The sequence below is a fragment of the Kogia breviceps genome, chromosome 8 (genome assembly GCF_026419965.1).
Source record: "Kogia breviceps isolate mKogBre1 chromosome 8, mKogBre1 haplotype 1, whole genome shotgun sequence".
Lineage (NCBI taxonomy): Eukaryota > Metazoa > Chordata > Mammalia > Artiodactyla > Physeteridae > Kogia > Kogia breviceps.
The window spans coordinates 40,912,248-40,927,284 of NC_081317.1; the positions used below are offsets into that span (position 1 = coordinate 40,912,248).

The window sequence follows — 15,037 nt, forward strand, 5'->3', positions numbered from 1 at the left end:
TTATTTCCTTCTTATCTTACCGCATTAACTAGAACTTTCAGCATGTTGTCAAATAGAAGTAGTGAGCGGGGACATCCTTGCCTTATTCTCGATCTTAGTGAAGAAACATCTGGTTTCTCACCATTGAGTACGATGTTAGCTGTAGGTTTAAAGCATCTAGTTTTTCTCCATTAAGTATGATGTTAGCTATAAGATGTTCTTTATCAAGTTAAGGATCTTATTTCTTTTTCATCATTGGCTATAATAACCAAATCAAGCAGACCTGGGTTTAAATACTGACTCTGCTACTTTCTAGTTGTGTTGACCTTGAGTAAGTTAATTAGGCTTTCTGAGCCTTTGAGTCCTCAGTGTGAGATTTTTTTAAAAAAACACTTTTCGAAATTGTGGAAAGGTTTGGAGTTGGAAAACCCTAAAATTATTCAGAGGTGAGTGCCTTCAAGAATTGGGCTTGGCAATGGCACTACACCCTGATATAGGAAGAAGAATAAAAGATGCAGAAGGAAGAACCTTTTGAGTACTGAGCAGTGGCAGAAATTGCTAAGAACAGCTGACACGTCAAATATGATTCCCCAAACATTGGGATGGATCTGTGTGCCAGTTAGAATAGAAACGGCCCTCTGATTGAGCACAGACATACAAGCCATCCTTTAGGATGAAAGCTGTGGAACACTGGAGAGGTAACCGAGGTGGAAAACACCCAGAAGAAAAACAAAGAGATGGAAGCAGTAATGCTTCCACTCTGCCTGCTTAGCCATATGACACTCCGTCAGAAGACACCAGTCAGGACTTGGGCAATGGATTGGCCAACCCATTCTGGCTGCTTTACCTTCTGTGGATGCAGTGTTTCTTTGTCTTTCTTCCATAGGGACCCTTCATCTTCCCCAGCCTTGATACTACTAAGCCTCTAGCTGTGAGGATGGCAGTCTATTTCTGTCTCCTCAGAGTGTGTACAGGCTACCACAGAACTGAGATAGGCAGTTGGTTTTGACTTTCTACCAAAGACCCTGGTGGGTCTAGGTGAACACTTGTGTCTTGCCTGTATTGTTTTAGCCAGATACTTTCAGGCTGTTATTGGTTTTTCCCCCCAGTAAATGTGTGGCTTTGGTAGTTGTTTTGCTATTTTCTAGCTTTTTGGTCACTGCTACAGTCTTAACCATGCCTTCCCCTCCCCCACCTTATGAATATGTATTGTCCACAAAAATGCCTTTAATTGATCTAGCCTATATTTTCCTAATTATCTTAGCCGTAATATACTGATTATTACTATAAAGCAGATGTGTATTCGGAATTAGGTGCTCCAGCTTCTTGAAACCTTGGTTTTACCTTTCATACATCTGAAAATATTTGAATAACATAAATCAAAACAACTTTTAATTTCTGTGTGAGAACCACAGATTGAACCATGAGAGATCCCGCTATTCTTTTCCTTTACATTTCTCCCCATTTTTAAAGCTTTCATATTACTTCTTTCCTCACTGTCTGAGGATGATGTAATTTTCTGAATATATGTCACAGCCAAATATTAAATACCAGTTACTGGCTGCAATGGGAAGGAACAATTAAAATGAAATATCACTTTCTATTTAAATTCCAATTATAAAAGCTAATTTCTTCCTAAAGAGTTGCTCTGTTTTGGTTAAAGCTGTGGTGCCCACCATAACAAAAAGTATGACTTTACATAAATATGCTTGAATTTTTTAAGCACAGATATAAACAGAGCATTTTTATGTTATTCAATCGAGCCATAATCTTTCTTAAATTAACAAATGCTTATTCTTCACAATAGAAGCAGAACTACTTAGTTTGCCAGTTTCTCATTATTATTCTTTGTTCATCTGCCAATGAAGGTGAATGGATTGAGGCACTTAATTCATGCAAGAAATGCAACCACCTGTCCCTAGAAGACATGCTCCTGGCAGCAAAATGAGTATTCAATTGCTGTTTCAGGCCTTATAATTGTCTAGAGGCCCCACTTGGAGTTTTTAGGTATCCAGATGGGAATTGGATTCTTCCTTCCCAGGTAGAAGACTTAGCAGAGACTGACAAGTCTGCTCTTCCTTAGATGTGCATCCATGGGGGCTGTCCCTTTTCAAGAGCAACTCCTGCAAGCATAGAGTGCCCAACAAAAGGGCCCTTTGAACAAGAACCTCACAGCTTTTATTACTAGAAAACTAGGTCTGGCAGTCCCACTTCTGTTTGTCAGAGAGGGTTCCTGGGGGCACAGTACCAGCCCCAAAATGAACTGTTTCCAGCATCCTGGTCGGTGCTCTCATTCTTCAGACCATTGCCTGCTCCCCTCATCTCAGTGATCCTCCCTGAAGTCTGGTCTATGTTGGACCCTTCTTCCCTCAAAGGTCCTAGGATTTCAGTGGCTGGATGGCCTGAGAGGGCAACTCAAAGCTGTGTCTATGAGGACTTTTTCTGGCTGTGAGGGTGCTTCTGAGCAGTTCCAAGGAAAACTCTTTCAAGGAACCCTTTTGAAAGCCTCTAGTTTGCCTCAGGTCAGGGTTGTAAACTCAAATTCCTCTGGGGATCAGGGAAGTAAGGGAAGTGGAAGATGTGGAAGATGATAGAACAGATGCAAGACCCCCAACTCCTCCCACCCCTGCCACCAGAAGGGGCAGCCAGTCCTGAGCTCAGCTGACCTTCATGGCTTAGTTTACAGACCCTCCACCTTTTCAAGAGCAGCCAGCATCCAGATTTCATGTGCAGTCTCCCAATTTAAAGATACAAAAACACCATGCTGGCCAAACAGAACCTGTCGGTAGATGGACTTAGCTCTCTGGTTCATTAGTCAATAACGTCTAATTGTGTTTCACACCAGCACTATTGTCCTTTCTGTGCTCTCCTACTTGGCCTGAGGCACTGGTTTACCTTCTCTCCAAAGTCAACATTTTGGGTGCAACAAGCAGAAAAATCAACTTGTACTGGCTGAAAAAACAAGGAATTTTGTTGGCATCCTTGGAAGTTCACACTTAGGGTGAGCTTCAGGATTGATAATCTGGAAACACAAGCTCCACTTTCCTTGTAGATATTTTGGCCCCACCCAGTGTTACCTTCATCCCCAAGCTGGTTTCAAAATGGCTGCAGCAGTTCAAGGCCTCGCGCCTTTATGTCAGTCTCTTCCATAACCTCTTTCAGACGAGTAAACAAGAGCCGTCCCAGAAAACATGGTCAATTGCTCCTCATGTCTCATTGGCCTAAACTAGGTCCTGTGTCCTTTCCTGAGCCAATCAGACTAGAGGGATGAGATTACCCTTACACCAGCTGAGCTTGAGCCCTGGAGGTAAGGGTGGGTTATCGTTTCCTTAGGCTTATGGGCTTTGTGTCTACCTGTGTGTGTATGTATGTATTAGGTGTGTGCACACATATGTGCATACCTGAACAAAATCTGGGTTCTATTAGGAAAGACAAAGGGGTGTATGGATGCTGGGCAATTAACCAATGACGTCTATGATAATGTGGTTTGTATTTTATAAAACTGTATCTCTCTAGGTCTGGTGTGGTGGTTGATAACCCAGTGTTTCTTCCTGCCAATGTCCAAATTCTAGCAATTGGGACATTTGATACTGTTCCCATATCCTCATGTTGTTGTTTTTCTTCTGTCTCTGCATAGAGAATAGGGGTCAGATAGGCAACTGAGTTCCTACAGCTGCTTAGGCACTGTGTTGGACCTGGGTTTGATCCACTTACAAACTTAACTTTTCTGAGTCCCTTTAAAAAATCTGTAACATGGAGAGAACATGAATTACCTCAGTGTGTTATCCAGAGATTAAATGCAAGTATGTAACACAGTTCTTGGTGTACAGTGTTTAATATATAGTAATTATCATTATTATGTTGAAACCTTCATTCCTGAAGTTACCTTTTCAAACTCTAAGTGTTGGTTTATAACAACACATTAAGTATTTTGGGGGTTGGTACTCTTTTCCTCATTTAACCAATATCTAAAAAGTATGAAAATGTCTTGAATATATATATGTATATGTATATATGTATGTATAACTGAATCACTTTGCTGTATACCTGAAACTAACACACTATAAATCAACTATATTTCAATAAAAGTTTTTAAAATTTTTACATAAAAGAGGAATACTTCTAGTTAAACAAACAAACATCTTGACCTAGAGTTTTAGGAATTAAGGATTAAAATCTGCTATACTTTTTCATTGAAGACAAGCCATGGCTGACTTAGCCAGTTGACTTTGCTTGTTCTTTTTCTTTAAGCACAAATTTATTGTTATTTTAACTTTGCCATTGAACCAGGGAGTTGAAGTAAATGAATCACCAGCAATTGGCTGCAAGAGGAGTTAAGCAAAAATAATGAGTTCTTTGTCTCTTTGTTCACTTTCTCACCCAAAGAGGCCAGTTCTGGGAGGTCAACACTATTCCTCTTAACTTCTTTATATCTTGATCTATGAAACTGGAGACAAAGATTTAAGATTACGATAATTCTTAATATTATTAATAATGACATCTTACATTGGTATAGTGTTTTGCAGTTTGGAAAAATGCTTTCACATTTTACAGACCACAGGGTTTTAAGGTCTGTGAGATTATAAATTGTGTTTTGCTCACTATTTTTCTCTAATTCCTATCCCAGTGCCTGCTGTATAATAGATGCTTAACAAATATGTGAATGAGCCTCAAAATAATCTGGTGGGGTAGATTTGGAAGTTGTCATTGTTAGTCCCCTTTCATACACGAAGCAACTAAGCCTCAGAGATTTCATGACTTGCTTAAGGCTTTCTAATACATGCTTTGGGGTGGGGAGGAGAGATGGGATTTTCTGAAAAGTAGTCTGGTTTGTGATTCCAAAAATTAGGTTCCTTTCCAGTCTGTGGGAGAGAACGCTGAGAGAATGTGGGATTATTGAAAGGAATTCAGGGATCCACACACATACCAAGAATTGTCCACAAAAACTGGACAAAGAAGAGGAGAGAGGGCCTAGCTCCCTTCATACTTTGAGGTTTCTGGGGTAAAGAAATCTCAAACCAAACCCTCAAACGTGGCAGCCCAGTTTAGATCAGCACATCAAACTGTCTGTGGTGAGAAACTAGAACTAGATCTTGTTCCCCCGATCTGATTTGGACTAATACTTGTAGAAAACACACAATAAAATAAATTACTCTTAATTTCTCCACTTATGGAAGACTGGTAACAAAGATTTTACATTCTAGCACTGTCCACAGACCACACCTTGGCTAGATTGGTTTAGATTTTTAACACATTAAAAATATTACAACTATATTTACAATATTTTAGTATAGTCTTTATAAAAATATCAATTCACAGTACACTATAGGTGGTGAGAGCCAGTATTGGGACACCAATTTAACTATGTATGGTGAACAAATTATTATTTCAACCCTGAGACTGTATAACCTCATTTAGAGATGGCATCAAAAGTCTATATTTCTGGAATCTAAAAAAAAAAAAAAAAAAAAAAAAAGGTTATGAAGAACCTAGGGGCAGGATGGGAATAAAGATGCAGACCTACTAGAGTATGGACTTGAGGACATGGGAGGGGGAAGGGTAAGCTGGGACAAGGTGAGAGAGTGGCATGGACATATATACACTACCAAATGTAAAATAGATAGCTAGTGGGAAGCAGCCACATAGCACAGGGAGATCAGCTCGGTGCTTTGTGACCACCTAGAGGGCTGGAATAGGGAGGGAGACGCAAGAGGGAGGAGATATGGGGATATATGTATATGTATAACTGATTCACTTTGTTAAACAGCAGAAACTAACACACCATTGTAAAGCAGTTATACGCTAATAAAGATGTTTTTAAAAAAGGTCTATATTTCAGGCACTTTCTTCAGACATAACATCCAGCTGACCCCTGTAGGAGGCCCTGCTCACACATTTGTGCCCTATTGTTTTCCACATGTGTGAAATGCTGTTGTGATTAATAAAACACAACTTGGGTAACAGCTCTAAGGAAGTTATATTAGCTATTTGATTTTTCTTCCCTCTTCAGTTGGTACTGGAACTGTAACTAATATCTTGTCAGAGAATCAACAAAATTTTGACATTAAAAAGAAGTCCTTATACTTGAAATCTTTGGTTAACACTTCTCCGTGTAGACCTTGATGGATTAGGGTGAAAGTTGGCTAATTGTACTAAGTTTGAGGAGTCTCTAATATGAGGGCTGTGTTTTCTTACCTGAGGCTCACTGTTAGTTTCCAGAACCCAAGTTTTTCATGAGAGAGAGCAGGTGCCCTATTTATTCATTCGATCACACTCAGTGTGCCAGGTACTGGTTTACGTAGCAGGATAGGGTGTGAACAATGGCCTGTCCCATCAGAAACACCAGGAGAAAGTGAGTGGAGGGTTTGTGTTAGTTCAACAGAGTTCCAGCAGTGGGAGGTAGGGGGAAGAACCAGTGCTCACCCCCAAGCTCCTTCCCTGAAGTGAGATGTGTGAGGCTGGCAGCTGGACTTCTGCACCCTCACATAACATACCTGAACAAACTCTTCCAACTCTTGGTACTGGGCCTGGGTGGCCTTTTGTTTAGTGCAAGAGCTGGGCTTAATGCACAGAAGTGATAATGATAGGTACTTACATGACTTAAGAACATTGTCCAGCTCTCCAGGCAGGAGTGGAACAGAGCAGAACGTGAGGCTGTAAACTGGCTTCCTTGGCACAAAGCAGCGACATAGAGCATCTCGAGATGATGAGGTTGGCTGGCAGCCTGCAGATTCAGGGGCAGTTTGTGTTCTCTAGACTGGAAAAACCTTTTGACTTTTCTGAGTTGAGGAATGGACAATTCTCAAGGGAAAATGGGCATTTTTTTTCCTAGTGGACTCTGGAGACAGGTACAATTTTTGCACTTTTCCCATGTTGGGAAAATTCCTCTAGACCAATGCTTCTCAAACTTGCATGAGCATATGAATAACTGAGGGAAATGCAGGTTAGGTTAGGTTGGTTTGGGACAGTGCCTGAAAGTCTGTGTTTCCAACAAGCTCCCTCACGGATGATGCTGAATTTGCTATAGTATTGCTGGACTGAGGGTGGTGCTCTGAGGAGCAGAGACCTGGAACCCACCTGGTGGCCTGGACCCATGGGAACTGGCCTCACCTGCTTTTGGGGAAGGCATTGATCCCTGTTTCAGACGCAGTTGTATTATCCAGTCATTACATTGTCTGCTGTGGTGTTTCCTTCTCTCAAGGATCTTAGGTAGTCGGAGACATTGCTGTAGAGTATATATTGGTTGCTATGTTTAATCATTAAAAAAATAATCTTTGTTGTGCTTCAGAGTACTACATCTTCTTCAGGGCACAGTAGCTGTCATACACAATCAAGGTCCCATGTCATTACAAGGCATTGCCTTAACCCACATGTCTTGTGTGTCTCGCATATGTTGGAGGTAGTCCATCATAGTAAATTCTGCTTTGGAGAGCTTGGCAATCCAATCATAAAATGATGAACTCATGTGTTATGTTCAGTGATTTGATCCTGCAGCAGCCTCTAAGATGGATGGGTTGCAGAATAAATCTATGAAAGGAACTATATCCATTGATTATATTCTGGGCATTGAATTTAGCTGTCATCAGATATAGCTTGTCATTTGAGCCTTCTGGGTTAAAAACAATTACAGAAATCTAAAAACAAATTCCATTTTGATGTTTGTTCCCTGTGAGCTACGTCAAATGGGTTCTTTTACAAAGCAAGTAAAGGTTCAAAGCTCATCCAAAATTATACTCAGAAGTGATTTCAGGAAAATGGAAGCTTCATATCACAGTATGTGCTTATAAGCCCCAGTCCTTTGTTCAGTGTGGTACATCCCAGGCCAGTGAATGGCTTTTTCATCAACTCCCCAGGCTGGTGGTAGTGGTTTATAAAGAAAAGATAATCATGTAGCATAGACCAAACTGATCTTCCAAAATTATTTCTAGTGGATTGGAAGAGTGGCTTCACTTAATGTCTCTGATTTCTTCATTTATTTTTGTAGGTCACATTCCATCCCTAAAACGTTCCATGGGTCTGTCAGCAACTTTGATTGAAGCAGAAAGTTATCAAATGTCCTGATGAGGGCTTGGAAGGGTCTTTGCTCTTAAGGAGTTTTGTTGTAATGGTATTTATCTTAATCAGATTTGGCTAATACTTCTCTTACTCATAGAGTTTTAGAAGGAAAAAGAATCTAGCCAACTTAGAAATCTAGTCCAACCAACTCATTTTACTGATGTGGAAACAGCTGGGGAGTTTGCTCAAGGTCACCCAGACCTGTCTCTGAATCCCAGTCCTGGACTCCCCGCCCCAGTCTACCTCAGTGCCTTTCTATGTTGATTTATGGGTGTTATATGGAAGCTGTGAGGCCTGAGGCAGCAAGTTTTCCACCTTTCCTGGTGGGAGTTGGGGTGTTCTATCTGATACATTCATTGCATTTCCATACCATCCAGACCCTGTGTTCTAGCAGAGTCACAGTAGATTAACCAATGTTCCAGAGAGGCAAAGTGGCATGGAGCCTGGATTCTGTAGCCTGGTGATGTGGGTCAAATTCCTACTTTGCTCCGTACATGTTGTATGACTTTGGGTAAGCCACTGAGCCTCTTTTCAGATATAAAATGGGACCTTCCTTGCAGGATTGTTGTGAGGACTGAATGAGCAGTTAAAGCAAGCAGCCAGGTGCATTGTATTTGGAATTGTGTGTGGTTTTACAAACTTTGGATCTCTACTAGGTATTGAGTTGTGAAATCAGTGTTCTGAATCATAAATAGCATTAGAAAAATTAAATGGCATACACTAGGATAAAATAGAACATAGTAGAGTGTGTTGTACCTAGGCAGGGTATTGATTGGTATCCTTTTGGGTCCCCTTTTTGGTGTTCCTTTGGTTGTGTGTGTGTGTGTGTGTGTGTGTGTGTGTGTGTGTGTATGTGTGTGTGTGTAATGGCTCACAGTATAAAATGAATTTCTCACTGTGGATTTCAGTTAGGAGTTTGGAAGCTCCTGCTCCAGAGAGCAGGGTGAGTGAATTCATCTGTCTTAGCACAGACCTATTGGAGTGAATGAGGCACATTTTAGACATGAATGTACAAGGCAAACTCTGGCTGAAACATAAATGTGCTTCTTTTGCAGAGGGAGACCAAAGGGCAGTTTCTTATTGACCACATCTGCAACTACTACAGCTTGCTGGAGAAGGACTACTTCGGCATTCGTTTTGTGGACCCAGAGAAGCAGCGGGTAAGAGCTGACCACTATCTGCAGCCATTTGGGAGGGTCACTCAGGCTTTGGGGTGCTGAACAGGTTCTTCTCAGAGCAATTGTGGTGCACTTGTTCTCATGGCTATTGACCACATGAAACTTACCAGCCTGGGCATATGTGTGCACACGCACGTGTGTGTGCGTGTAATTGTGTATAAGAATCTGGCACTGTTCCCACTGGACTGAATGAGACAGGGGGAAGGGAAACTTAACATTAGGGCTTTCCAGAAAGCTGCTCCCACCTGGTTGAAGAGAGAATGTTCTTGTGCCCTTTGAACCCAGAGTTTGCCAAAGCTTCTCAAACAGTGGCTACATAAAATCTCATTACAGAGAAAATCCACCCCTCACTACAAAAAGTTATTGGTAGAGAGAGGAGCAAGGGGGTAACTGTTTTAATGGCATGAGGTTTTCTTTTGGGGGTGATGAAAATGTTTGAAACTTGATATAGGTGATAGATATACAACATTGTGAGTGTACTAAATGCCACTGAGGTATACACTTCATACACATAACATTTTATGTTATGTTAATTTTACCTCATTTTTTAAAAAAGCTTTGGCAGATGATGGGTTAAGATACTTTGCAAGCTGCTCCTTGGGCACCACTAAATTTGACAGCCTCCATTGTATTCCTGCTCCTGGACACACCTATCCTTCCTGGTATCTGTTGATGCATAAGAGTAAGCAGCAGAGTCTTGACTTTTGAGCCAGTGTACCAGCCTAAGAGTGTTCGGGTATGGCATGTGCTGAACTCACAGTGATGTGTGTCCCTCACATCAAAAGACCCCAGGAATCTCCATCCCAGCTCCTACCACCTAAGGTTTCTCATTCCTCAACCCTACTGAGGGTCCCAGCTATGGGTTAAAAGGCCCTGTACCTGCTCCAGCCTGTGTTTCTTACCCTGTCCTACTGATAAGCAGGGCAAAGTGTGAAGGGGTTAGCTGGGGATGACTGCCTTCTTTAATTTGCTCTCCTCCTTACCAGTGTCTCTGGTCATCTTCCTGTTCCCTTTTCCCCTCCTCACAACCCCACCTGGTTCTTGGTTTTGTATTTACTGACTAATACAGTGAGGGAGAGACTCACAGAGTGTATTTTTGTAAAGGAGGAAGATGTTGAAGGAATAGATTAATCTTCTGAAACATGGAGAATCTTATTGACCTCTCAGTAGGAACTAATCCTCTATAAAGGGATATAATGCAGTGGCTCAGAAGAAGGAGATTTGGTTTCCTGTAGCACTTGAGGAAGAGTTGAATGGGCCAAGCATTTATCTGAGTGAGAGGGCCAAGCATTTATCTGAGTGAGAGGAAGGTAGCAGGACACTGTGAGGATGTAGAGCTGACATGAGATCGCAGAGGGAATTTGCGTGGTATTTACTACTGAGTAACAGTGATTCCCAGACCTAGCCCTGCAACTAAGTCAGTTTAGGTATTTGCTAAAAATGCTTAGTGTGGACCTTATTCTAGACCTCCTGAATCAGAATTCCTGGAGCTAGGGTCAGGAAGATGTATTTTAAGACATCCTGATTCTAATTTTGATGCATCCATCCCAGCTTTGTCTCCTGACCAGTTGGGGGCACCATGGCATAAAGATGTTTATAGACATAATTTCTTATGGCCTATGAATATATTACCCTTGTATGGAGGTAGAAACAGGCTCAAAAACATTGTTACTTGCCCAAAGTCCCACAGGTAGTAAGTGATGCAGTGAGTATTTGAATTTAGAATTATGGTTCAGAGTCCCCATGGCCAAACAGACTCTGTGAACTATATTAGTCATCTAAGCACCACTGAAAATAGATTATTTTTTGTGCAAAATTCTAAAAAGCCACCTGCAGAAGTAACTCTGGCTACCATTAGTTGAGCATTTATTATATGCCAGGAATTTTATCATATGATCTTTAGTGTTCCCCAAAACACTTCAAGGAAGGGGAAACTGAGGCACAGAGAGGGTCAGTGGCTTGCCTATGGCTAGAAATTATAAGAGGAAGGATGGAATCTGAACCCATACTCTTTCCATTTCATCTCTCAGATGAAAATTTGAAACATAGCCTAGACTAGGGATCTGTAAACCCTTTCCGTAAAGGACTAGATAGAAAATATTTGCAGCTTTATAACTCAAAAAACTTTTGTTGTAATTACTCAATTATTAATTTCTAGTGGAAAGTGGTCATAGACAATACCTAAATTAATGGATGTGTCTGTGTTCCAATAAAACTTTTTTCCAGTGAAAGTATTTCACAAAAATAGGCAGTCAGCCATAGTTTGCTGACCCTTAGTCTACACGATAGCTGGACACCATTTAAATGCATAAGCCTTTTTCATTCCTCTTGACCCTCTTGTTGGGGAGATACTGGATAAAATATTAAGCAAAGTCTTTAGAATTAGAATCAGGGGTATCAATATGAACCCATGTTTATTAATATACATAGATAAATACAGAAATAAATATAAGGGGTGTGTGTGTGTGTATTAGGCTGGGGGGTTAGTAAGTATACATATATTTCCAAGTCCCACCTGCTGAGATGACTTAGAGGCAATGACACCACTGTAGTAATAAGTACACCTAGCCTTCAGATCTTGGTTTCAAATACCATGCTCTAATAAAAGGAAGAAGGGCTTCTTGCAGAAAAGATTGATTCTAGGGCTGGGGTAGTAAAATCACAAAATGAGCTTGGAGCATCTTGTGGCACCAGGAAGTAAAAAATTACTCAAAAAACAAAATGTAGGGCACTAGGAAAGGCACAGAGCCGATGTGAAAGAACTGCCAATGACCAAAACTGGAACAATTGGAGTTCAAAAACAAATGACAGGGGGCTTCCCTGGTGGCATAGTGGATAAGAATCCTCCTGCCAATTCAGGGGACACGGGTTCCAGTCCTGGTCCGGGAAATTCCCAAATGCCACAGAGCAACCAAGCCCATGCCCCACAACTACTGAGGCTGCACTCTAGAGCCTGCGAGCCACAACTACTGAGCCCATGTGCCACAACTACTGAAGCCTGTGTGCCTAGAGCCTGTGCTCTGCAACGAGAGGAGCCACTGCAACGAGAAGCCCACGCACTGCAAAGAAGAGTAGCCTCCACTCGCTGCAACTAGAGAAAGCTCACACGCAGCAACAAAGACCCAACGCAGCCAAAAGTTAATTAATTAATTAAGTTAAAAAGCCCAAATAACAATAGCATTGGATTATAATCTATAGAATGAAATAAATATCAGTGAGACTATACTGATATAAATAAATAACTGCATAAATAAATAAAAGGGGGAGAAGAGGCAGCTCTTCCTTACAGAAGAATTCCAATTAATTCTTGTAGGGGCAATGAGAGAAATAGAAATCTACCATTAGAGCACCAAAATATAATTGTTGTGGGCAAGGTCGATCAATGAATGATAAAATTAATGGGCAACAGTTTGAGGAGAAGTAGGCTATTTGCACAGTCTCAAGGTATCCTCGTCCCTCCTGCCCCGAGCCCGGTATTTTATTTTTTAATGTTTTTTGTTTGTTTGTTTTAGTTTTGGCTGCGTTGGGTCTTCGTTGCTGCGCGTGGTCTTTCTCTATTTGCAGGGCGTGGGGGCTACTCTTTGTTGTGGTGCACGGGCTTCTCGTTTCAGTGGCTTCTCTTGTTGCGGAGCACAGGCTCTAGGCACATGGGCTTCAGTAGTTGTGGCACGTGGGCTCAGTAGTTGTGGCTCGCAGGCTCTAGAGTGCAGGCTCAGTAGTTGTGGCACACAGGCTTAGTTGCTCCGCAGCATTTGAGATCTTCCTGGACCAGGGCTCGAACCCGTGTCCCCTGAATTAGCAAGTGGATTCTTAACCACTGCACCACCAGGGAAGACCGAGCCTGGTATTTTTAAATTATTGATACAAGGGGAAAAAGAATAACTTTATAGTGGAAAGACTTGGCAGACACTACTTTAACCAAGCGATCAGGGTTAATATCAGCAATTAAAAGAAATACCAATGTCATGGACTCCCCGATACCATGCACTGAGAAGGGCACTCTGTCTCTGTGGTATTCTTCACAACAATGCATAACCTCATTCAAATCTGGAGGGAACATCAGACAAACTAAAGGGAGAGACATTCTCCAAAACAACTTACCAATACTCTTCAAAGCTGTTCAGGTCATGAAGGACAAGAAAAGATTGGGGAACTCACACATTAGAGAGATGCATCAACTAAGGTAATATGGAATCCTGGATTGGATGCTGGAACAGAGAAAAGTATAGTAGTTGGGAAAACTGGTGAATTCCAGATTAAGTCTGTAGTTTAGTTAATAGTATTGGGTTAATATTAGTTTCTTAATTTTGATAATTGCTCATGGCTATATAAGATGCTAATACTAAGGTAGATGAGTAGTTATGCTATTTTTGCAACTTTTCTGTATGTCTAAAATTATTTTTTTAACTTAAGCGTCTGGGTTGATATTCTTCATTGTTCTTTATATTTTGACTTGGTTTACCTTAATTTTTAGTGTCCAGACTCAGGTAATAGGTTAGTGGAAAAAATAAGGGCTCCAAAACAAAACCATTCTCTGATGTATTCACTAAATTGCTTAGAGGGCTGCCTGAATAGTTCTGTTTTCCCCTGCAATATAGCCATTATAGCCTTTTGATTTTGAAGATACAGTGTGAGTGTAACTTCCACATGGATTGCAAAGTAGTTGCTATACAAAACTGTACGGACTTTGTACTCATAAAGATGCTTGGACTTTGTACTCATAAGGATGCAAATTAAATCCCATCTCCGCTGGTTAGTAAGCTGTGTGATCTTGACCAAGTTATTGAGCTTCTCTGAGTCTTTGTCCTGATTGTTAATATCGATAACAGTACCTACATGTAAGGTTGATATGGGAATTAGAGTTAAGCTATGTAAATGCTTAACAATGGTATATATGGAGTACATGTTATGTGTTATTTTTATTATTAATTGTTATTATTACTTTTACTGTGTATTAGCTAGGTCTAGGTGAGACAATTGCAGGAGGAAATACAGCCATGATTGGCAAGTCTAAAACCTAGAAGTGTTCACAATAACTTCTTTTAAAGGCAGGATAGCCATTATTATGATCTTTGGGGAGAGGAGAGGGAGGAGGTGAACCTTGGATAATTATTGGGTTGGCCAAAAAGTTCATTTGGGTTTTTCTGTGGAAAACCCCCCAAAAACCTGAATGAACTTTTTGGCTAACCCAATTTAAAAAAAGGGCTCAAAGACACAACACTATGCTGACATGAGAGTTTTAAGCAGAGAATAATTGACAAGCATTGGTTTGTTTTTTGTTTTTGTTTTGTTTTGTTTTACCAGCTCGTGTACTTTTTCTCAATGGAAAATAAAACAATGAATTATTTGGATAGAAAGCTAATCAAGAAAAAATCAAGTTAGTTAGAAAGCCTGAAGTGGAACTTACCTCTGCTGTGGGAGTTGGTGGTTTGCCTACAACTCTTCACAATTTGATTTACGGTACACCATTGTGGAATATTAAATATTTAACACTATTACATTTGGAATACCATATGTTTGACAAGGTGTCTCATGCCCCATATGCTGTGAGAGTGGTGAGGACTGAGTCAGTAAATGATGACTATCTTTTGCTATTTTACTAGCAAGTGTCCAGAATTTCCATTATTTTAAAAATTGTATGTAGGATGGGACAGATTGAATACTGGTCAATAAAAGTCCTCTTGAATTTCTACCACAGTTATCTTCTGAAGAACTCATATAATCTTAGTTGCCTAAGATTAGGGAAAAGGTGGGTAGTATCCTCCTCATTTTATTGGGAAAGAAGCTGGGACTACAAGTTTAGAAGACTTGGAAGAAATAATTCC

The 15,037-nt window shown here is 40.7% G+C and overlaps 1 protein-coding gene across 9 annotated transcripts in view; it reads left to right on the top strand.

Moving 5' to 3' along the window:
- FRMD3 (FERM domain containing 3) overlaps positions 1-15,037 on the top strand; it is a 345,639-nt gene that overhangs the window by 151,351 nt on the left and 179,251 nt on the right. For all 9 annotated transcript variants that reach the window (XM_067041279.1, XM_067041281.1, XM_067041274.1 and 6 more), the window contains one exon: positions 9,090-9,194. Coding sequence is in view for 2 of the 9 variants with exons in the window: in XM_067041274.1 (XP_066897375.1) it covers positions 9,090-9,194 (105 nt within the window). In the remaining 7 variants the exon portion in view is untranslated. The remainder of the gene's footprint in view (positions 1-9,089; positions 9,195-15,037) is intronic.